At 39.6% G+C, this 25,350-nt stretch overlaps 3 protein-coding genes across 3 annotated transcripts; 1 reads left to right on the top strand and 2 right to left on the bottom strand.

The window, feature by feature from the left end:
• Positions 1 to 5,497: 5,497 nt before the first annotated feature.
• Positions 5,498 to 6,760, top strand: LOC130725625 (uncharacterized). Its single transcript, XM_057576837.1, has one exon. The coding sequence runs from the start codon at positions 5,498 to 5,500 to the stop codon at positions 6,758 to 6,760; it is 1,263 nt and encodes a 420-aa protein (XP_057432820.1).
• A 6,805-nt stretch (positions 6,761 to 13,565) lies between these two features.
• On the bottom strand, positions 13,566 to 14,694 carry LOC130723399 (transcription factor bHLH148). Its single transcript, XM_057574437.1, has one exon. It carries the CDS (start codon positions 14,364 to 14,366, stop codon positions 13,719 to 13,721), a length of 648 nt encoding a protein of 215 aa, XP_057430420.1. The 5' UTR covers positions 14,367 to 14,694; the 3' UTR covers positions 13,566 to 13,718.
• Positions 14,695 to 21,386: 6,692 nt separating this feature from the next.
• On the bottom strand, positions 21,387 to 24,028 carry LOC130723846 (protein SINE3). The gene is made up of 4 exons (XM_057574983.1): positions 23,860 to 24,028; positions 23,663 to 23,770; positions 22,912 to 23,346; positions 21,387 to 21,822 (listed from the first exon to the last, which is right to left on the bottom strand). The coding sequence occupies exons 1-3, from the start codon at positions 23,956 to 23,958 to the stop codon at positions 22,948 to 22,950; spliced, it is 606 nt and encodes a 201-aa protein (XP_057430966.1). The 5' UTR covers positions 23,959 to 24,028; the 3' UTR covers positions 21,387 to 21,822; positions 22,912 to 22,947.
• Positions 24,029 to 25,350: the final 1,322 nt, after the last annotated feature.

Below are 25,350 nucleotides of genomic sequence, written 5' to 3'. Positions count from 1 at the left end.
CGGTGGTGGTGGCATGGCATCTGGTCCGGTGATAGAAGCGGCGACATGGCTCTAGATCGATGGCGGAGTTCTGTAGTGATGGCGACAACATGGCCTCTGGTGCTGCGCGCAGTGAGATCGCGCGCCATACATGATTCTATGGCGCGCAACGCCCGCCATACATGATTCTATGGTTACCGCTTCCCAATATGATCATGATGAAGAAAAAAAAATGATATTTTGTACTTTAATAAACTTTACTAGTGGTTCATAAACGAATCATTATTTCAACTGGTCCACCCTAAAATTCACCGTGTTTTTTTAACAATGTCAATTTCTTTCATCTAATTTTGACGTACACTTTTACATACTCGACGATATATTTTCATTTTCTGGTAGAACTTCCGATGATATTCAAGTAGTCACAAAAAAAATGATTAAGAGTAGTAAATCAAAGCAATCTTAATGTTTCAGTAACCTGGAGAAAGATTTCTCATCCTCATCACCATGTAAGTTACCTACCAAAAATTTATAAACATGATAAAAATAAAGCAAAATGGTTACGCAATCTTTTTCTTTAATCCATGTTCTTAAAGCAATTCTAACTCACCTTTTTCTAATACTTAGGATAGTCATAAAGCACAAACTGATAGCTAGCCATTGATATTTAAGTAACATCAATTTCTTTGAGCTAGTCACCGTTGTATACCACAAGCTATGCACTAATAATTTGATGCTTAGTGCACGCGGTATATTCCTATTTAATTATGTTTTCCAAGAGTTAGTGGTGCAAGTTTGGTTTGGTCCTTTAGTCTTCAACGATCAAAATATTTCAAAAACAAGTTATAATTGAGGAATAATTAATAGTACCTGCCTGCAAACGGCCGAGTAATGATGTATACACACCTCATCTTTTAAACACTTCATTTCCACCTATTTTTATTTCTACCTCTCTCCTCTTATCATCTATCACATATTATACTTTCTCTCTCATACTTTTTCTTTTCTTCCTATCTCTCTCCTCCTCCACCTCCTTCCACCTCAAAATGAGGTGTGAAGAAATCATAATTCGCAAACGACCAATTTGCTAGTTTTAACAATATATTATACCCTTTTTCATAATTTAATTATTGAAAAGAGAGAGGGAGATACCTAAATATCTAGGCATCCATGATTTAATCAATTCCTTTAAATAAAAGTCAACTGGCATTTTTTTACAATCATATATATGCATGTTTTAATATTTGTGATGGATAAGATTACACCTAATTTTATTTCAATAGCTACTAATTTTCTATATCACAAAAAGTGGGAGAGTCTTTCCATTCAACTGCTTAGGAATCCTAATTTGAGTTTATGCTAATAGACATGTGCAAACCTTGCAACAATTATAGGATTAGTTATAGCCGGCCAAATGGGCTGGTCCAATTTCACCTTGCACGATCTAAAAGATCTATAGTCGAGTAAATCTTGTGTTGGCCGATTCTGACGCTCAAAGCAAGATAAACCGACACAATTAATAATCCAAATGTCGTCCAACAGTCTATCAAGCAAAAATAGAACCGGCACAATTAATAACCCGAAGGTTGTCATGCGTGGTCATGGACTCAGAAGTCACTGACAATGATTTTACTAAGGTTAAGTTCTTTAATTACACTTCATATCATACTCTAGCTATAGATACACACGTTTGATTGGTTAATTACTCATATGTTTATTGATTATTCTTTTAAGACTCTAATTTTTCTCTCTAATATGAAACTAACTTGAGAGTCATGGTACCTTTTTTAGGTATATCCGCTGTCGTGCTCTGTTGGACATTCAACCTACATCCACCATACTAACATAAGAGATACTCTAAATCCTTTCTTTGGAAGAACAAGATTGATATGGAAATGTGTGGTGTTAATTTGGTTGTTTAGAGTTAGATTAGCTTGTTATATTCCTTTATCTCTTTAACCATTGCTGCATATATCTTCTAGTTTATCTTCTACTTTCCCTATTTTTTTTTCATATATACTTTTTGGAATTGTACGTCTAGCACCTCATAAGGTGCTAGTTTTCCCTTGACAATTGTTGCTTGATAGATTACTTGCAAGGGTCTTAGAGAACTTAAATATCATTTTAGATTCCTATGATGGTCCCTTCATCAATTCCTCAATGCGAATTCTTATTTTAAAGTACTTTGGACTTCTTTTTATACCTAGTGTTGTGCTACCTGCTGATACTTCCCCTCATTTTCAGCCTTTCATATTATGTACCCTAAGTTTGTCATTAAGCTGTTACATGGTGGACTCAATTATATAGGTGTCTCATTGATGCTACATGGATCTGATCTACAAGCCATATGATGTAAGACTAGTCGATCTACTAATTAAAACCTTTAAAAATAAGAATTCAAATTAAACCCTGAAATGTAGAGTCATTAATTAATTAATTGGTTTGAGGGATAGTGAAGGTATTTGGTGTATATCTCCATCAACCTTCTATCCTTTAAACTAAAATAATTAATGGTGAAGATAATTGCTGGTTTTGACATATTCCTACTTGGACCTCTTTCTCATCCCCACTTTGGTCGTGGCTCACTTCAGCAAACGTAATTTAGAATGACAATGGTTTAGAATCAATTGTATCATTGAAGAGGTTATTGAAGTTCGTCAAATGTTTCGACAATTGAATATTTCCTTTATCTCATATCTCTATCAAATCAATTTAACTTCAGCCTAGCTTAGAAATCACTGGATAGAGCTCTTCGATGCGTGTTGCAAAAGGAGGGATTTAGTGTTTGTTTGGATAATTGGTTTTTTCAGTTTTTTTTTGAAATAATTACGTTAGAATATTTAGGTATTGATTGTGTATTGTTTGGATAATTTTTATATTAATTAAAAGTAAGTTTTTAATACCCAACACTTAAGTTTATATTGAATATATCACATGATCTTAAGAATAATAATATACTAACGACAAAGGCAAGCTGGATGCTCATAAGAGTGAATACACAACATAGAATTAAGGGGAAAATCATTTATTGAAAGAAATTATCACAATTTTTCGAATGGCGGCGGCTCGATAAAGAAAAAAGTTAGCGCATATTTTTGAAATTCTCTTACAAACAAATAAGGTTTTGGTTTTTGGTTTAAGGAATTTGATTCGCAGATTAGTGTTTGCAGAGATAGCTTACCTAATTCCACATTAGTTGAGCACCACAGGACTTTAAATTCCTCACACAACATCACCAATCCATTACGCATCAAACAGATTTGACGTTCTCTTCAAGCATTAAAAGATGTCTAGAATTATTATTAGGAATTAAACTGATATCACTATCAAACTTAAGGTTTACTGAATTATTCTTAATACCATGTCATACAATATATTCAAAAAATTCAATACACCAGAATTATGCAACAAACGTTTACTTACTAAACTTCTTAAACCACAGTGAATTTAAAATTGAAATAATTTTGTAGTGCAAAAGAGATTTGAAAAAGCTAGCGAAAGAATATAAAGTGAACCAGTTGTAAGTATAGGGTTAATTAAAGCCAAGATTTAAGATTTTTTAACATTAGTTGATGTAATTAAACTGTAGGGTCATTTTCAATATATATATATATAGTGGCGGATCCAGGACCCGGGGTCAGGGGGTCTAATTTTTCAAATGAGCACATCGATAAAAATATAATTAAAAATAACTGTAATATGTTTATACATATGAAGTTATATACAAATCATTCATGACAAACTTGAGCAATTTGAAAACATTTCCATTCAAATTCCAATCTCAAACCAATTACTAAATCAAACCATTTAAATCAATGACAATCTGAAAGATTAATTGCAACAAAAATGCCTATGGCACTACCCGTGTGAGCTTGAAAATTGAGACTGACCAAGTCTTGAAAAGATAAACCAAACAAAACAAAACAAAACAAAGGGGAAAGTAATGTGTTGTTAATTAAGATCGATCTGATCCTCTACAAGTAAGAAGGCACGTGCATTCCTTGAATCCACAGCTTATCTAAAAGAAAGGCATCGTGCATGTGCACCAGTGCTCTGTTTTCAAACAAGTGACATTTGTATTTTTCAAATTTAAGCAGAACTGACCACTGCCATACTATTTACATGAACCATTTGTTTTGTATAGAAGGATAAATTTTATATAGGATAACACTTCCATTGTGTAACTAGTATGTGGTAAGTTTCAGATTGCTCAAACCATCCATAAAAACCAATGACATCCTTATGCAGCAAATTATGCAGCAAAAAAACAACACCTGCACAAGTAAATTCATTCCATCTACACATGATATCTGCATAATCATTCCCATAGCCATGACAGCTCTAAACCAGCCTTTCCCACAACATAACAGCTCTATCACACCCTGAGCATTGAATCACTCTCAATCACAACAATTGACAAATTGATTTAAGCAAATTCAACAATTGACAACATACTCTACTTAACTACTTTCAAACTCAGCAAAAGGGAAAGCAAATCAAAATAATAGCAGTTAGGGTTTTCAATTTGGGGTTTAGGTTTTCAATTTGAGGTTTTTCAATTTGGGGCTTTTCAATTTGGGGCTTTTCAATTCCAACCAACCTTCAAGCTTCACCAGAGAGAGAGAGTGGCTGAGTGGGTGGTGGCGTTGTGGCCGCCGGTGGGGGTGGACTGGTGGCGTGGTGTCACTGTTGTGTGTTGTGCAGCTTGTGCTTGAGAGAGAGAGTGGGTGGTGCCTTGAGTGACAGCGTGAGAGAGAGAGAAGGTAGTGAGCAGAGAAGGATTGTGGTGGGCTGGTGGCCGGTGGCGGTGGTGCGTCGGCTGGTGGTGGTGGACTGGATCGGTGGTGGTCAGAACTCAGGAGAAGAGGTGTGCGTGAGTGAGAGAATCGTGAGTGTGGTGAGAGAGAGACTGAGTGAGAATGAGTGCGTGAGAGAGAGGAGTGACCATGGGACCTGGGTGCAATTTTTTAATTTCAGGGGATTCAAAAAAAAATTACTATAGGGGGTAGGTAGGAATTTTTTTTTCAGGGGGTTCAACTGAACCCCCTAAACTGTATGTGGGTCCGCCACTGTATATATATATATATATATATATATATATATATATATATATATATATATTAGTATATATATATATATATATATTAGTCATAATAAATATATTGAAGTGAAGTACAAGCTGTACTTCAACCCAATAATTCAGCTAATAAGATGATGAATTAGGTAATTAATCACCTTTACGTGATTTTCTCTTCCATAACTCATATGACATGAGTTCAGTCACCACCATTTCTTTCCTCCTTCCCTCTCTCATTCTCTTGCATTAACATCAATGATACATCGAGGCGGCGCCGCTATTGACCAGTTGATCCTGCCCGCCACGTTACCTTCCATAGGGACCCGAGTTGCATGATTTCTGGGCCTCGGTGACTTTCACTATTGCTCCTACTGCTAAAATTGGCATCACGCGGTTACGCCCCTCGTTTCGCACCACGTTTTCTCGCTGTCGATGCTACCCATGGCCGGAATGGCATTTGAAGAGCTGGAACCAGATTTCGAGCTTGACGGAGATGAAGGGGAAGTGCTTGACGTTGGGCCCATGGAGGTCGATCCAAACCTGGGTACTGATGAATGGCTGATCGGGAAGGTACTTTCCCCACACAAGGTGGAGCCGGGGATTTTCAGAAACGTTATGCTGAGACTTTGGGAATCCAGGAACTGCACGGAGATCAGAAACGTTGGTCTGAATCTGTTCTCTTTCCGATTCGCCTCGGCTAAGGACAAAGAATTGGTTCTTCGTTCTGGTCCTTGGATTTTTAACAGGCATCTGCTTGCCTTGAACTCTTTTGACTTGGCTGTTAATCCGGCTAGCATTCCTGTAACGAGAGTCCCAATCTGGGTTCAAGCTCACGGGCTACCTTACACTCTGAGGACCGAAAGAATGGCCCGATCACTAGGGGAAAAATTTGGAGGGTTTTTGGAGTGGGACAAGTATGAGGCGCGGCGGTATGGCGTCAGTCTTCGGATTAGAGTGTGGCTGGATATCACTGCTCCATTGAGGAGGGGGCAGATGGTGGCAGTTCAAGGTGGAGCACCGGTTCGGGTCTCTTTCAAGTACGAAAAAATTGTGAACTTCTGCTTCCGTTGTGGAATGGTGGACCATGTGCTTGCCGATTGTGTTCTGCCTGACGATGGCTCTCCTAATCGTTATGGCCTCTGGATCCGTGGAGAGACAGAGAAAAGGCGTGGTGCACGACGGGATGGGGGAAAATTGAGACTGGAGGAAGAAGAGCTACAGGAAGAGTATGAGGAGGATGCTGAGGAAAACCATGCTGGGGAGGACGCACAAGAAACCAGAGAATCAGGGAATGCTACGAGGAAGAAGAGTGTCGAGGAGGAACTGGTCACGAAGCCTACCTCAGCTGATGACAAGCACGAGCCCAATGCAAAGCTAACGGGAACAAACAAACCTGAGGAGGAGGTGGACAACAACAGGAGGCCTGGGAAAGCCAAGGCAGGGACTGACTTCGTTTTTGGCAGCCAGCGTGTGCATGGGAACAATAGCCCATGGAAGCGGCAACCAAGAAGTGGTGCAAGAGGGGTCCAAATCCGAGAGGGAGGGGGTGCTCATCATGAGGGTGATCACAGGAAAAGGTCAAGCGTGTCTTCTTCCTTGCCTGGCCCAAATAGCACTGGTTTTTCACCACCTTTGAAGAAGAAACACACTGATTCTGGATTGGGATTGGCGGAGTCTGCTAAGCAGCCCCGCCCACCTCAATGAAGATCCTAGCTTGGAACTGCCGGGGGCTTGGGAACCAGCCGGCAGTTATGGCCCTGAAGCGGCTTGTCCGCTCTAAAGATCCCGACGTGGTGTTCGCTATGGAAACTAGGTGGTATACAACTGAGGCGTCAAATCAGAGAGGTATGGGAGGTTTGTCAAATATCTTTCCGGTCCAATGTGCGGGGCACGGACGTTCAAGGGCAGGTGGCCTATGCCTATGGTGGAGACAAGATATTCAGGTGGAGATTTTATCAGCTTCCCTTAACCATATTCTTTGCAATATTTTGCACCCTGAGGACCTATGCCCGATGACTGTGGTTTTTGTGTATGGTTTTCCGGAGGACCGACTTAAGGATGAGACATGGAGACTGGTGAGTAGACTGGTGACTGATTCATCACAGCCCAGTTTGCTAGTGGGTGATTTTAATGATATTTTATCCCCAAGGGACAAACTTGGTGGCGACCCCCCCGACCTGAGACATCTTCAGATGGTCACCCAAGTGTGCACAAATTTAAATTTGCATGAGGTTGATTTTACAGGGTATCGGTACACGTGGTCGAACAAGCGGGTGGCCCCTAGAACAATTCAGGAGCGGCTGGATTATGCTCTTATAAATGATGCTTGGGACGAGCTGTGGCCGTCGACGGTGGTTTCTCATCTACCAAGGTATCATTCTGATCATAATCCTATTTTATTAACTTGTGGGTCGCGCAGGGCTCGGAAGGAGATGAGGAGGGAACATAGGTTCCGCTTTGAGGAGATGTGGCTGAGTGAAGGGGAGGAGTGCGCAGAGATTGTTACCGAGACATGGTGCCGTGATACAACAAATGTGTTGGCAAAAATTTCGGAGCTCAGCGGAGTCCTTGATGACTGGGGGCGCCAGAAATTTGGCGACCTACCAAGGAAGATCTCAGATACTCAAGGGCTGCTCCAGGAACTGCAACGGCAGACCCAGGATGAGCACGTGATCAAAGCTACTCATGAGGCAGAACAAGAACTAGACAGGTTATTGACACAGGAAGAGTTATGGTGGAGCCAGCGGTCTCGTGCCACTTGGCTACAAAATGGGGATAAAAATACTAGGTTTTTCCACCAAAAAGCCTCTCAGCGCAGGAAAGGAAATATGATTGAGCTGATTAAAGATGACCGAGGGCGTGAGTTTGAAGATGATAGAGATATCTCACATGTCCTTATGGACTATTTTATGCAACTTTTTGCATCTTCCAACCCTTCCGGGATTGATGAGGCCACTGATATGGTCACGGGGAGGATAACACAGTCACATCTCGAGGTGTTGTCCGAACCTTTTTCGAGGGAAGAGATAGAGGGGGCACTATTCCATATGCATCCGACGAAGGCACCAGGTGCTGATGGCCTCCCGGCGCTGTTTTATCAAAAATTCTGGGGTGTAATTGGAGATGATGTGGTGAGCTTCTGCTTGCAGATTCTCAATGGTCAAGCTTCGCCAGGTATCATTAATCATACTTTAATTGTACTAATCCCTAAGATTAAGAAGGTTGAGCATGCTACTCACTTTAGACCTATCAGTCTGTGTAACTTTTTTTCAAAATAGTGACAAAGACAATTGCCAATAGGTTGAAATTAATTTTGCCTGATTTAATCTGTGAAGCTCAGAGTGCTTTTGTGCCTAATAGGCTCATTACAGATAATGCCCTTGTGGCACATGAGTGTTTTCACTACATGAAGAAGAAAATTACTGGCCGAAATGGCATTATGGCTCTGAAGTTAGACATGTCGAAAGCTTATGACCGAATTGAATGGTCTTTCCTGCGGTCTGTTATGGAAAAAATGGGGTTTCCTACCTCTTGGGTGAGTTTGATTATGAGTTGTGTCTCAACTGTATCTTTTTCCATTATGCTTAATGGTAATTCCCAACCTGCTTTTGCACCAGCTCGTGGCCTCCGGCAGGGGGATCCACTATCACCATATTTGTTCATTCTTTGTGGAGAAGTCTTTTCAGCTTTAATTGAGAAATCTATTTTATCTGCAAGTCTGACTGGTATCCGGGTCGCGCGAGCGGCACCCGTAATCTCTCATTTACTTTTTGCAGACGATAGCATTTTGTTTGCCAAAGCTGATGTGATTGAAGCCAAAACCCTTCAAGCTATTTTAGCCATGTACGAGCGAGCTTCCGGACAAGTTATCAACCTTGATAAGTCCATGCTCTCAGTAAGCCGCAATGTGCCGAATACTAGATTTGATGAGCTTAAACAGCTTCTGAATGTTAAGGCAGTCGAGAGTTATGACAAATATCTGGGGTTGCCAACTGTCATTGGTAAGTCTAAGACACAAATTTTCAATTTTGTTAGAGAACGTGTGTGGAAGAAATTAAAAGGGTGGAAAGAAAAAGCTCTTTCACGGGCAGGGAGGGAAACTTTAATTAAATCAGTTGCACAGGCAATTCCATCATATGTTATGTCTTGTTTCATTTTACCAGATGGTATTTGTGCAGAGCTTGATAGCATGATCTCTAGGTTCTTTTGGAGTGGTGATGTTGGCCGACGTGGCATGCACTGGACTAGTTGGAAAAATTTGTGTAAAAACAAAGTAGATGGTGGATTGAGCTTTAGAGACTTCAAGTCTTTTAACTTGTCCTTAGTGGCCAAGAATTGGTGGCGTATCTATACTAACCCGGATACATTATTGGCAAAAGTTTTCAAGGGGGTGTATTTTCCGAGAGGGTCGATGTGGGGAGCCCGGAAGGGTTATCGCCCTAGCTACGCTTGGACTAGTATCCTCAAAACTAGTTGGATCTTTGAGAGAGGTGGCTTGTGGCGCGTTGGAGATGGTTCAAAAGTCCAGGCTTGGACAGATAAATGGCTGCCGAATGGAGTCCCACTCACCTATCGTCTTGATGTGGCAGAAGCTCTTGGTGTTGTTCGGGTTTCAGATTTGATCATGGATGGTCCAAAGCGTTGGAACCGAGAGTGGATTGAGGAAATTTTCCACCCTGCGACCGCTTCGCATATCCTTGCCATACCTTTGGATTTGCATGGTGGTGAAGATGCTATATCTTGGCCTTACACTTCTGATGGCCATTACACATCAAAGTCAGGGTATAGTTATATTTGTGGCTTACTAGCCTTGGAGGTGGCTTCATCATCTTCCTCGACGAGTTCGACCTTGCCGCCAAGCTTATGGCGGAAATTCTGGGCTACCGATGCACTTCCTAGATGCAAGGAGACAACTTGGAGAGCTATACGAGGTTTCCTTCCGGTTCGCGAGCAACTATTCCGGCGACATGTAGACACAGATCCGGGCTGCAGTCTTTGCGGGCATGATAGCGAGTCTACGGAGCATATTTTCATGCGGTGTCCGGCGGCTTTGGCGATTTGGTATGCTTCTCCCCTCTCCCTTAGAGTTGAGAGTGTGCCTTCTTTCCAAGCGCTGTGGATGTCGCTCCTGCAGGAGCAGCAACCCGAGGTGGTAGCGTTGGCTCAGACGTTGATATATCAGATTTGGGAGGTGAGGAACAGGGTTGTGTTTCGTCATGGCAGGATGGTGGTTTCAGAGGTTCTTGACCGCGTCAAGGGGATGGTAACAACATGTCCTACCAGGGTCCGTGAGGGGGCACCGACGAGTATGGCTGTGTGGCGGAGACCTCCAGAGCGAGTTGTCAAGCTGAATTTTGATGCTTCTTTTAGGGACGGCAAGGTGGCTGGCTTGGGTATGATAGCACGTAACCATCAGGGGGACATCATGGCAGCAGCTACCTCCTATCCGGTGCCCATTTTTTCATCTCTTTTGGCGGAGGCGTGTGGATTGAGGTGGACGATGCAGTTGGCGACTGAGCTTGGCTTTAGGCGAGTTTGTTTAGAGACAGATTGTCTCCAGTTATTCCAGTGGTGGCAGAAGGAGGCCGTGGGTCGATCCTATTTAGATAATATTATTAGAGATTGTCGTTCTTATGTTTCGTTTTTTGATTTATTTTCATTGTCTTTTGTTAGACGTTCTGGTAACGCAGTAGCAGACTTTTTGGCCAGGAATGCTTCTACCTATGCGGATTGTGTATGGGTGGAAGAAGCCCCTGATGCCGTTATTGGCTTGATAAACTTGGATGTAATTGCTTCAAGGCCGTCTGGCCCTTAATAATATTCATGTTTAGTTTCAAAAAAAAACATCAATGATACATCACTTCCCATGTAAAAGCATGTGAAAAAAAAAAAAACTAAACTATCTGTTAAAGTACAATTAGCTGAAACTTGAACCAATCTTTTTTGATCAGGTTTTCTTACCTTCTATAGCAAATATATTGTGTCATCATTCAAATTGAAATTGGAATCAAATTGCTTTCCAGTACAATTAAAACATGCCTTGTCCTTTTCCCTTACCGAAATGTCATACAAAACCACTTGATCAAAGCTTAAAATGGATACACATAGAATTCATATGAAGAGAATAGGGGGAATTAACTATTGCTCAGAAGAAACATTTTCATGCATGAAGGAGAGGACAACACAAAGGGAATAAAATTGTTAATTTCTTATTCCCTTTTCCCTTTCACGAATCTGATTTTGCTGTGATGCACATTTATGTTATTTGAGTTTGATTAAGCAAACTCCACGTTAACCAATGATCATTGTCACTGATTTGAAAAAGAAAAAAATACATGCTTTTATGTGGTGCTGGATGTGGATAGATAAAGCCAAAGACCCTCCTCAATTTCATTTATTTAAACATCAAAATCCCATTTGGTGATGCTTCTTTTGTCAGAATCCACAACCGGGCCACCCCTGTAAAAAGCAGGGACTCAATAACCACATGGGAGCTATTGAATTCTAGTCACAGGTTACTGAAAAAATTGAAATCAATAATAAAGGCTACCATCATGTGATAAGCTTTAACTGCACGTAGCAGCAAGCAAATGTTCATGCTTTTTCATGTGGTCCTCCTCTAACTCAATCATTAATTGCCTTTGCTGGTAAATTAACACAAACCTCTTTTTCCTAAACCATTTTATTTTCTTTGTGATTCTGACAAGGTGTGAGGAGAAGAGGCACTACTAAAGTCTTGATGTAAAAATCTTTTGTGCCACCAATTATAAAATTATGTTATATATTGTTTATCTTGAGACTAATGGTACATTTTCATCTCGGTGGTGGTGGTGGTGCGCGACCTTGAAATAGAAGCACAAAGAAGCTACGTTGATGCATTAAAGATATCTATAACAGACATTCTGACACTTAAGTTAGCGAGAAAGTAAACAAATGATTTTGGAGTCATAAAAGGACCAAAAATTTGCATAGCAAGTGATGCTCAACTAAATGAAAGACTAATTAAACCTGTGTTCATAGATTTAGTGTCTGTCATGTTTGTGACTTAAATTCTTTAGAATAGTCTTTGATTAGATTGTCGGAACAAGATGTTTCTTACTAAGTCATCTCTACTTGAAATAGTACTTACCTAATTGTAATACCTTTGGCCAATTAAGATGTTACTGTGCCTTATGGTAATTTGGGGTCGGCCGAAACAGATATAACCACCTTACATTAGTGATGAATTTCACAGAAAAACGGGCACATAGAAATTCCATCCCTATTGTTGATAGTGATGAAACTGAGGCACTCGTGTGCCTTTACAGGCGTTCTGCCACCGAAAGTGAGAGGTAGTTCTTGTCTCAGCTTGAAGACAGAGAGGACATGTGTCAACCTATCAAACCACTACGCATGTGAAAAATCAAGCTCATCTTCTCAGATATGCCCAAATTCAAATTCTTTTTTAACAACTTTTGTGGTGTCTTTTTTTCTGATAGAGAAGGAGGAAGAAAATATCAGCAGGGTTGTAAATGGCAGTGGGGTTAATATGAATATGAATGAGAGGAAAGAAGAAGAAGAAAGAGGGTGATGTCAAATGTGAAGCAGTGTGGGACAAGGTAGGGTCACATGCCACATGGGGACATAGTATAGTGTCCAATAAGCATGTTATTTGGCACTTTCGGCTAACAAGTGGAGTTAGCTATTCTTCATATCATCATGTCAAATGTCAATCATTTTTACTTCCCCCACAGTACCATGACAACAGGGTCACCCTGCACTGCTGCTCTGTGTGCTCAGATGAGATTAAAGCCAATAAATTCTCAGTTTTCAGAATTCAGTACCAAGACACATCACGTGTTTATGTGTGTGTATGTGATTCAAAACTCTTTGGGGGGAATCCAGGCTCATAAGACTAGACCAATTAAGAAAAAGCTGCTGAGTTTCTGTTTCAGAATGATATAGAGTTTTGGCTCAGTTCACTAGTAGTAGTAGAGGTTCAAAACATCATAACCCTGCACACACAACAACATAGAAAAAGCTAAACATCTGAAAAACTCTGATCAATTATCAATAACCTCCTTAATTACTATTCAAGCAAACCATTATCTTCTTTCCTTAAGCTAAACCTTTAAACAACACACAAAACTCATCAATCATCACCCTCAAGAATAGGACTAGAATATCATTATCATATACTAGTATGCACCTGATTAATCAATCTCTTGGTTATTGTAAGGAATGAATGCTGAAACTTAAACTTAAACCCTTTTATTTTCCCTAAACTACTCAGAATCAAAGCAGAACAAGAACTAAGATTCATATGATCCCTATTCCCTACCCCAACACCCCAAGTAACACAAGAACATAACTTTATGCTAAATCACATAAAAGCTTGTACCTTATGTTACATTACAAGAAATTAAATCATATCATTCCTTGTTAGACAAAGTTAACCAAAGGTGATATTCTAATTCTAATAAACATTTCAAGCTAAGTATGAGATTGAATTTGCTTGAAAGTTCAAAAATAACACAAAAAAGATACACAAATATTTTATGTATGTACTTAAACCAGAAATCTTTACTTGGAAGAAGAGTGAGGGTGAAAACGAGGCAAATTAAAACAAAAAATTAAGAGAAAAAATAAAATATGACAGTTGGCATTGAGGTTGAAGGTGTCATCAGCTCGGCGGCGGGAAGCTGGAGCTGCCGCCGCCGGAGGAGGAGGAGCCTAAGAGTAAGTCAGCGAGGGCTGCCATGGCTCGAACTTGCATCTCAAGCGCCGGGATGTAATCAATGGCTTCTTCCAGAATAACCGGCAGAGGTTCTTTCCGGCAACCAGGGACCAACCGGCCCAGAAACCTGACCTTCCTCTGAACCGCCGGGAGCGTCTTCCCTTTGAGGCGGAGCACGCTGAACCGGGCCTTCTTCGACCGGCCCGGTCCAGCTGGCTTCTGCTGCAGGAGCCTCTTCCGCTGCTGCTGCTGCTGCTTCCTGAATTTGATCTTAATCCGGTTGGTGAGAATCGCCCTGCTCCACCGCGTCCTCCCCCTCGCCGCCACTGCAAGAGCTCTATCAGCAGCATCCCGTACCGCCTTCCCCTTCCCGGAACCACCGCCGCCGTTGACTCTAACCAAAGCCTGCCGGAGCTTGGAGGAGTAAAGCTGTTGCTGCGCCTGCGATCTCCATTTCGCGGGCTGAGATGATTGATCTTGCTGATTCTGGTGATTCAGCCTTGATTTCTTCTTCCTCTTCATCGTTGTTCTGTGTGGATCACGTGACCGGTCGCCGCCGGTGGAGGGTGAGTTTGAGATCAGAGAAGAAGCCATAAAGGGGGAAAATGCAGAAATGAAAATTGGATTGGTTTCTATTTGTGGGTATGAGGAGAATGAAATTGAAAACGCTTCTGGAAAGGGAAAATTGTTGGATTCAGATGGATTTGGATGAAGAAAGAGGGAAATTGCGGTTAGATTCTAGAAAGAGAAAGAGAAACTGGGTGAAGTGAGTGAGTGAATGGGATATATATAGTGGGAATCAGAAGAAGAGAAAACGGAAATGAAGGTGGTGACTGGAATCAGAGGAGAAGGGTGGTGGTGGTGGTGGTGGTGGTGGTGGTGGTGGTGGGTGGGTGAGGTGACCCTTCTTCACTCGAATGAAGGTTGAGAGAGAATTGGTGGACGAGGCTTATATAAAGGAATCACTACACCCCACGCGTCCTTTTCTCTTTCTTCTCAACCAATTAAATTTTCTAATTAATCTCAACTCTTTCTTAATCATTTTTATTTATTATTTTGTTTTTGCCTCTTTGTTTTTTTTTGCTAGAACATTACTTTTTTTTTGTTTTTGGTCGACTTTTAATTTGCGTCATAAAAGTTTTGGGCCTTTGTATAGTATCATCATTTCTGCTCAAGTTTGCATTTGAGTCCAATTCACAAAATGTGAATTAGTTGTAGTCTTATTTGATTAAAGTTTTATTAGGCAAAGTGGTAGTTCAGTCAGCAACACAGATTGAATGTATTGGAAAAACTTTCAGGTTTTATTTCCACTCAATAGCTCGGGAAAGAAATCATCGGAATAATCAGTGTAAGGCCCGAGTTTTTAAGTTCATGCTAAGTGAATAAACTTCTTATTCACGATTAGGGTTGATGTAATGTGAAGGGAAACCTGAACGAAAGTTTATTAAATGAAATATATTTATGAAGGAGAAAGTTCAGGAAAAGTTCAAGGATTTCATTATGATCGATAAAAGTTATAGCACGATCGTTTTACGCTTAAACCTAGGTCAGAAACCCTAGTATATAGCTAATTTTCACTTTTAGGCACGACGGAAGTTAATTCCAAAAATCTTCAGAGAAATGTTAGAACTTCTCTTTTTCCATATATCACAATCGTTTCGAGGCGAAACTCTAGAATCTACGAACGTCCGATTCCAATCATCGGAAGTTTGCCGAAACCGAATCCCTGGTATTTCAAAACCCTAGAATCAACCGACAATGAAGACTTTTTCTATTCAGAGCTTCAAATGAATATTCTACACGCGTACACCCATTTCTCTTGATGATTTCAATCTTTCTTCACAAGGAAGTTTTCCATTCCGACATTCGATGCAAAAATCAACTTATCGGGTAAAATAGTTTTACACCGACTTTGCACCGACTTTGCATTAGTTGCCAAAAATACAAGGAGACCTCTTTATAGTTTTGGAATTCTTTTGCCAAAACATATCTATTAATTCACGGAGAATGACGCCGGAAAAATCAGATTCGCGAAACTTTCATTTCGCCGCGAATTTCCATCTTCTACATATAGCAAGAAAGGTGAGAAAATTTACAAGAACTCCTCCATTTCTCTCCCAAACCCGCGAGCTCCATTGAAGAGGAAGGAAGAAGAGTTTTTCTTCATCTCTTGCTTGATCGTTGATTAATCAGTTGCTGCTTCAAGGTTTCGAGGTATAGTCGCTAATCCTTACCTCTGATCGCTTTTTCCATAGCTTTTCTGTAGAGTTTTCTGAGTGGATAGTTTATGGGTTTTTGCAAAACTATCCTGAATCTTTCATTTCTGATTCTAAACCTCTTCTATATGTGCCCAAGATTACTTCTGCCGGATTAGATTTTCCGTTATGTCGCCGGAATTCCGCCGGAATCAATTTTAGCCTTAAATACCCATTTTTGGAGTTTTTGAGGTAAAGCTTCAACCTTTAGGCTAAAAACTATCGCCTTAGCTTAGTGCTAGTAGGATTAGTTGTCATAAACGTCGTTGGTGACGTCCCTGCAAAATTTGGTTTTTGGGATTTCAGTTTTGAAAATCCTAAGTTAAAAATCATGACCAAAATACCCCTGCGACAGTTTTTGATCCGATAATTTTTCCGAGTTCAGAATACCCTTAGTTACGGCTAATGAAAGCATAGGAACCAAGTTTGATCGAAGAAAAATCGAGCCCCACAATTGTGAAAAGTGGCCGAGCCCTATAGGGGAGGAAGGGGAAAATTTCCTTTTCCGAAAACTTGTCTTTCGCGCTAGATTATCGTACCTTAGAGTATAGATTACTTCGTGTAACCTTAGTAAGTATCGATAGCTTAGTTCTCGATAGATTCTGATAGTATTTCTGTGACTTTGCTTTAAAGGAACTTTTGAGGAATTTCCTGAGGAGCAACGCTTTGCTTGTGAGGAAGAGTTAGAAGATAATCCTGGAGAATCTGCAGGTGAGGGCTTCTCACTGAATCTCTAGTTAATGCTTAGGGTCGATGTTTCGACATTGTTTACTGTTTATGCACTGGAATTGTGTGTGATTGGAAAATGTTTTCTGAGGCTTCGGCTGACAATGTAGGTGATGCATCTACTGAATGTTTTTGATGAGTGAATGACATGCTAAGTGCTAAATTGGGTAATTTAGGATGTGTGGTGCATGCCTTATATGCCTTAAATTGCTTAAGATATTGACATATGACATGTTGATTGATTATGATGAGTTAATTCTGCTTTTGCACTATAATCTGAGTTTCTGAACGGTGAGAAAAGCGGGCAGGTCATGCCGATTTTATTTTGAGAGTTTTGAGAAAGCTTGAAAGGACGAATGAGATTCGGGCCTTGTTGTGGTGTTGTATGGATCGAGACATTCTCTGGAGTCGTTTGGGGATTAGGAGATCCCGAGAACTTATAGGATTCGCGATAAGACTAAAAGGATAATTATTTTGTAAAGAAAACTCATAAGACATTAAACAACCTCTAAATCTTTAAGTAATGGTAATAATCTCGGAAGGAAGCTTTGGATGCAAATCATAGTTTTGGAAAACGAGAAGTGTCGTCGGATCCCAGCATTGAGAAAGTTGAGAGGCTTCGAGTATGTAGATGTTGTGGTGCTGTTGGAGCAGCGTTTGTTGTTGTGCTGTTGGAGCAGCTATCGTGGTTGTGCTGTTGGAGCAGCTATGTTGTTGGGTGTATCCTCGACCTTGCGGCGCGAATCCGTATGTCCAAACCCGACGGGTTGGGCCGATTCGGCAATAAATTGTTGACACGTGCGAATCCGTATATTCAATCCGATGGATTGGATCGATTCGGCGGTAGTCACTCAGGCACGCGTGAGTCCGTATGTTCAATCAGAGGGATTGGATCGATTCAGCGATTGCCATTTTACCTCGCGTGAATCCGTATGTTCAATCCGAGGGATTGGATCGATTCAGCGACAACTTTTCGACACGCGCGAATCCGTATATTCAATCCGATGGATTGGATCGATTCGGCGGTAGTCACTCAGGCACGCGTGAGTCCGTATGTTCAATCAGAGGGATTGGATCGATTCAGCGATTGCCATTTTACCTCGCGTGAATCCGTATGTTCAATCCGAGGGATTGGATCGATTCAGCGATAACCTTTCGACTCGCGCGGATCCGTATGTTCAATCCGATGGATTGGATCGATTCGGCGATAGTCATTGGACACGCGCAATGTCCGTATGTTCGACTCTTTTGAGTGAACCGACTTGGCGTTGTCATTTGTTGCGTGTGCGAGTCCGTATGTTCAACCCAAGGGGTTGGATCGACTTGACATGCCTAATTGTTGGGCTATCCTGGGGATAAGTCCGGGAAACCGGTAGTTTCCGAGTATGTGATACTCTTTGCTTGTGGAGCAGTTGTGACAATCGGATTGAGATGAGTCGGACGATCCGGAGATCATCAGGAGTTACTATGTTGATGTGAAGAAGTGTCTTTTGTCGCAGAATCGACTTTACCTTAGGGTAAGCTTTTAGAGACTTTAATTTACCTAGAACACGTGGCGACGTGTCGAGTGAGAGTCGGAGACGTTGTTTGACTAATCATCCTGCATTCATGCATACTGATTTAGTTGTCGAGTGTGATTGTTATTTGTTAATCCTATTTGGAACATGTTAATTGTTATTATTGCTGTTAAGTTCATTATGGAAAATGCAACCCTAGGATGTTATCCCTAGCTATAAGCCTAAGTGGCTATTCTCTTATCTATATCTATTGGTGCTATTATTTATGTAATTCTTTGGAGTTGACCCTCGCGTCTTCTGTGTGTGCTTTGGCGGACTGGTTCACGACGGTTCACCCTTCGGGGGAAACTAGAGTTGGGATGCTGGAACAGGAGCGCATCGCGATAGCGAGCAAAGGACGGATGGTGTATGTAGACTAGGTCGTTCTGGATTTCGAATTCGGACGACGATCATGCTAGCATGTAGGATTGAGTGTTAGTGTGAGCTCCTCGAGATGGGATTAGTGTAGGAGTAGAGTCTTAGCTCTGAACATTATTTGTTTCATTCGGGACAGGGTAGTTTCCCACCTATAGCTTTTTGTGTGGTTTCTTTACGGGAATTACAGAGAGTTGGTTGGACTTAGGAGGTCTTGTTTCAGGCCGATGGGCCAGCTTATTCTCAGTTTTGAGGGATAGTGTTGCGGACACTTACCTTTAGATTTGGTTTGTACATTTTGCCTTCGGGCGCTACACTTTTCTTTCCGTCACTGGAGGTTACTCGTGACGAGGTTGTTACTTACAGCGGGGGCTGTTTATATATTGTATATTAGCTCTATTACTATTCGCTTTTGGGTTTTATTTAATTCAGTCTTGTCTTAGTTATTATCGAAAAAAAAATATTTCACGTTTTTCCGCATTAAGTTTACTTTTGGTTACTAAAGTGACGCCACCGAAATCGGGGTGTTACAATCAGCATCCAAATGGCAGCTGAATACCGGGTGGTTGATATCAATTTAACTTCACTCTTAGTTAGTTTGGGGTAAAACATTCACCTACGTCATGTTGGAGTTAGTTTTCCAATGGGTAGTTATTTAATCTAAAACAATGAAGGTTGATTAGAGCATCTCCAACACTGGGCTCTTAGCCCAGCTGGAGGGCTTAAGAGCCGGCTCTTGTTTTTTGCCAGCGTTGGAGTTGGCCTTGAGGCTCTTAGCTACAGTGCAGGGTCTCTTGTGCAAGAGCCCCTGCTTTATGGGCTCTTAGATTAAAAAATTAATATTTTCTCTCACTTGCTTCAACGGATTTCAGAGGGAAAGGAAACAGAATGAACATCAACATAACATAAACCACGATTCCAGAAATTTTATTCAACAATAAATAATTATAAAATTATAATGAAATGTTCAGAAGATTAACAAATTTATTGACTACATAAGATGAATTTTTATACATAGAAAAAAGAAAAATAAAAAAAACACAGAAGCTGAAAGGGTGTGATCTTGACTGTGTGGAAGAACAGGAGCTCCGATCCGGTCGTTTTGGCTCCGATCTAGAAGGGAAATGAGAGAAATACGATAGAAGAGTAAAGGAACTGACCAAGATCAACAAAAACTGCTTGCATGTGTGAAAAGGAAGCTCTTTTCCGACTTTTAAGGCCTTGAGCGTATGAAAGAGGGGCGGTGGCGGCTGGATCGTGGCCGGAGTGTGGCGGTTTGGGAGCGTTGGGCCCGGAGCGTAGCGGGTTGGTGGCGGTTTGTGGTATTGGCTGGAGAGAACGTGTGGGAGAGCGAGAAGAGGAGGAAGAGACAGTAAGTGGGTGAGGAAGAGGAAGAGGAGGAAGAGAGAAAGAGTGGATGATCGAACAAGGGTTTTGGGGGGCGAATCGTATGTTCGGTGGTGGTGGTGGTTGTTTGGTGGCGGTGGTGACCTATTGGGAAAGGTTCAGAAGATGAGAGAAGGAGGGAGAGGACGGCTAGGGTTTTGAGTGAAGAGGAGGTGAGGTTTGGCTTTTATAGGGGGTGACCAGCAGAGCAAGTCATCCAGCCGTTGGAGCCCCTGGTTGACCGGCTGGAGCAGGTTTTGTGGCCATTTGGGCTTTTTTTGACCGGCATGGCCGGTTTTTTCCTCTTTGGACTCCTTTAATTAGCCCAGTTTTTTTTTTTTTTGAACTTTTAGCCCAAACATTAATATTTAATTATAGTATTAAGAAATTAAAAGGAAATAATTAAATTTAATTATTGTTTAAATTTATTTATAGTATTGCTTTAGTATTAAATTTTAAATCTAAATTGGATGAAAATAAATATTATAAATTAATGTTGTATGGTGGGACAGGGTGGGACCCTTGTAATAGTAATTTAAGAGCCATGCATTGGAGCAAAATCTGCTTCAGGCTCTTAGCAGGCTCTTAAGTCTGACGTGGCACATGAATAGTGCAGAATAGTGCTGAATAGTGTATAAGAGCTCATATAAGAGCCCAAGGCATTGGAGTTGCTCTTAGGGATTACAGGTTCACAATTCTAATTTTTTGGTGGTAAAGGAGACGAGTAATGATATATACACACACCTCCTTATTTATACACTTCATTTTCACATATTTTTATTTATATCTCTCTCCTCTTATCATATATCACATCTTATATTTTCTCTCTCTTACTTTTTCTTTTCTTCCTATCTCTCTCCTCCTCCACCTCTTTCCACCTCAATTTAGAGGTGTGTACAAATAATTATTGAAAGGAGACCAATATTGACAAACTCTGACAAATATCGCGTTTCGGTGCACTGGGTTGTTTATGGAAAGAGCAAATCCATTATCCATCACCCATTTGGAATGGAGCATGCTGATGCTGTTTTCTTTCACTAATTGACTGAACTTAGGTGGACCGGGAAATTATTATTGTTTTTCATTCCGTGCAATCATTATTGGTGACTTGGTGTGTGTGATGATCTGTTACAAGGAACAGCAAACAGAGAGAGGGGTGCATGTGCAATGTGGGTTGTCTTTCTGGCACTTTTCTATACCAGGCTTTGTTTTCTATCCGGGACTTTGGGTTTTTACTCCTTTTCAGTTTCTGGACACATGCTCCGCAATTCATGAAAAGGACCCCATTACACTATGCCATGCCATCAATCAATATTTTATCAATATAATCCTCAATTATTTCACAGTTAGCCGAAAAAATTGTGTCGTGTCTTGCTTTTTCCTTTTACTAATTCCAAAGTACCAAAAGATTTTTAGTCCTGTTATAACATATGTATTTTCAATTTGTTTTCACAAAACTATAGTTTTTAGTGAATCTTACCAATAAGAAACAGCTATAATTGAACACTCATTTAAAGTATAATATCCATAAAATTTGATCAGTGCCACTATTCTATCAGCATTCATCATCCTTTGTCAATATCTCGTGTAAGCTTATAACTACTTCTATGCAATAGCCAATGAAGCAGGTAACACATTCTCCGTTGACAGTATATGAAACAGGATAAGGAAGTAACAATTTGCTAACAATAATGTCAGAGATAGAAATTTAACCCATTTCCTGCCACAGTACTAGTCTTCAGTCTTCACACCCTAAAATGAAAGCATAACCAGCATTACAAGCAATCCTTACAGCAAAGCAAAGCAAGCCTTCTTAATTGCGACTGCCCTTGCTCCCCCCCCCCCCACTCCCCAATAAAATATTCAGAACAAATCATGGCTAAAAGATTTATATGATATACAACTATATATTAAAATAAAAGTTCTGGGGTTGTCTCCATTTGATTGAGTGGTGGTGTCCCCTAATTGAAGAACACCTACTCTTTCTGCTCTCTTGTTAAAATACAGTGAATCAATTTAAGTAGGAATTTTAAATGATGGCTTGAACAAAATGGTGTAAATTCTATTGGAAGATGCAAAATGTTGAGTAGTGTCTGGACCTATATTTCATGGCCAAATGGATTGGAACTGGCCTACTCATGTATAGAACTGGGCTTACACTTAAGGACCCAAAAAAAAAGTGCACCAATAATCACGATAACCTTGCCAAAGAAAAACAATCAGTGTCTGAATATACATTCTCAAGACCATTGTATAAAAATAAAAACAATAAAAGATTTCAGAGACAAACAAGCAATTAACAAATTAAGGTGAATAGAAACAAGCCCAATTGACCAAAAAATCAATCTGGTGACCAAAGAGTAGCACTTCTAGAGTATACCATAGGAACCTGAAAAGGATCATGATCATAGGATTCTTTCTAAATTGTGATTAGTTGTCTTTTTCCTATTAGTACTTATTTCCTCTTAAATGCAAGGACCTTTTGTATGCATGTTTGCAGGGACACATGGCTTCATGTTGCTGATGCTTGCTGCCTACTATAGAAGGCATAAGTAATTGAAGTATTAACCCTAAGAATGTGATTTAAATTGCCAATCTCCCCTTATATATAACAACACAAATCACATATATGTTATATGAATCAGGTACTAACAGCAGTAATCAACCACATCATCCAAATATTCACACATGTATTATGTATAACTACTTCAATGAAAGACTATACACATACACATTCAGTACAATTCAAAATATCTGGAGTGTTAACAAGGACATTATATCACTTCCATGTCAAGAATTTCAGTGACAGAAATTTGCATAGCCATAGATAATAGACCTTACCTCCATTGCTGTAGTCTAAAAAGCAGAATGAATTGTTCAAGTTGGCATTGGTCCTCTGTAACGGCCATGACTATGCACAGCGAAGAAAATCGCAATTGCTATTCCAATGATCCAAATGAAGACAAACAGAAACAGCAATCCATTTTTTGCAGAAAGCAATTGTGCTAAGTAGTCTCTATCCTCTGACAGGGTATAACCAGTATGAAGATCATGTGATTGTATGGCATATTCAATTATCTCATCCATAAGCTTTCTATATTGAGATGCAGCATTCACCGAATTGACCAAATCAGGTTTAGCATTTCTGAGAAAATTCACAGCAATCTCAACCTCCATAGAATTAGAGGAACTAATTTCCGTTGTGTCAGTGATCTTTTTAGGTGTTTCATCAGATCGAAGCAAGATCACAGAAGAAGATTCTTCCAGCAAATCGATCTGAAACATATATAAATCAACTGAAAACTTCACTTTCCATGCTAATTTATTTTCTCGGAATCCAAACAGTGTAAAATGCTTAACAGATCTAAGCGATTAGCAGTTACAACAACCAGAATCGCGTTTGAAAATATCAATCACATATATAATATCAGCAACAAACCAAAACAGATCTGATAATCGTTTCTGACAAATGAACACTTCAAGGCATCGGAATTTTTCGAATTCAACAAACGAACAGTTCAATTGCATAACTACTGCGAATTCAACAAATGAACAAACAATCGAATTGCAGAATGTTCAGATCGGAACTTACTGTGGCATCTTCGTTGCAATTTGCGTATGAGATCTCAGATACCGGTGATGAATCGGTGAAATCTTGAGAAACGGAAGTGAATGCTGCGTTCAAGCTCTTGTTCGGGATCTGGCGGGAGAGGAGAAGAGAAATTGAAACATTGAATCTGAAAACTGAAAATGAGAACAAGAAATGAAGGTTTAGAGAACGTGACGTGCCTTGTTGTTAGATTTCTTGTGTGGAAAATCCTTGGATCTGCCATGGCGATTCTCTGCGGAGCGAGGAGGAAGCTTGTGTGGCGTTTGAATCTCTTTCATTGGCGGGAGTTGAATAAGCAATTGTGTTTCGCAAATGTTCAAAATCTGACTATATATACACGTCGAAATTTTGAAAGCGCGCGGAATGTAGAAATTTCAAAATGGTGTATTACTGTATTTTATAGATTAATGTTCTGTTCAAGCATGTAAATTAAAAATTACTCCCTCCGGTCCTATTTATAAGCAACAAAAAAAAAAATCACATAGTTTAAGAAATGTAGTAAAACTAGATAAAATGCATTAAATTTGTCTTGAATCAAAATAAACTTCCAAAATTACCCTTTGTTATTCGTGTTGGAAAGTGGGAAAGAGAGAGAATAATTAATGAGACACATTCTACAAGTTAGAATTAATAAGGGCATCATTGGAAAAAAATAATTAATATAGCTCAAACTTTCATTTGGTTCTTATAAAAAAGATCAAGATTTTTCTTCTCTTTCATGCTTATAAATAGGACCGGAGGGAGTACTTTTGAGTAACTTATACGTTAATATTTTATTTATGAAATAAAAAATAAGTGAAACATTAGATTTTCATCGAACACCAATGGTGGTGGTTGAAGATGGTGTGTGGTGCAGTGGCGGAACTAAGTGTGGACATAGGGGAGCCGAATTTTTTAGAAAAATTTTATATAGTGCCCTTCATAAAATTTTTCTTACAAAATATTATGTATAAAGTAAGTTGCAAAGTTATTCATAATCTCTGCTCTGGCCTACTGGTAAGGCCGTGTTTCATTTCCCTTGTGATGCCAGGTTTGAATCCTACTTACCTCAAATTTTGGATTATTTTTTCTTTTTCCCTTTCTTTTAGTCAGCTTAGGTTTTCCTTTTTTTTTAATTTCTTTTTCACTTCCTTTTAGCCAGCTTAGGTTTTTTCTTTATAAGATTAACCAGCTTGTTAGTTTCAAAAAAAAAATCAGCTCATTTAAATATTTATCTAAGTATTTATATACATCTTTTAATTTATCTTTATCTCGATAGTTGTTTTAATGTTATTAATTATTAGTAGATCTATCACACAAGGTCAAAATGAATTAGAATGACATCTTTATTTATTTTTTCTTTTCTTAGAAAAGTGAAAGTTTCAAATATAGTAATTTAGGACATGAAAATATATATACCATAAAAAAACAATATACAATTGAGAAAAAAATCTTTTATAAAACTAGTCATGAATAAATTCTTTTTTCCGACTTGTAAGATTAATGAAATTTTTTTATTTAAAAGTAAAGAAATATATCAAGAATCTAAAAATTGAAAAATAAATTTTCAAAATCGTTAACATAACTTATAATAAATTTTAGTATTTAGGTATATAAATTAGTTTAATCATTATTTTCTTCTGTATGAATACTGTTAATAATACATTTTAATTTATGTATCAAAATTTTAT

This window comes from Lotus japonicus, chromosome 6 (assembly GCF_012489685.1).
Source record: "Lotus japonicus ecotype B-129 chromosome 6, LjGifu_v1.2".
Classification (NCBI taxonomy): domain Eukaryota; kingdom Viridiplantae; phylum Streptophyta; class Magnoliopsida; order Fabales; family Fabaceae; genus Lotus; species Lotus japonicus.
This window is presented reverse-complemented; position numbering and strand designations above follow the sequence as displayed.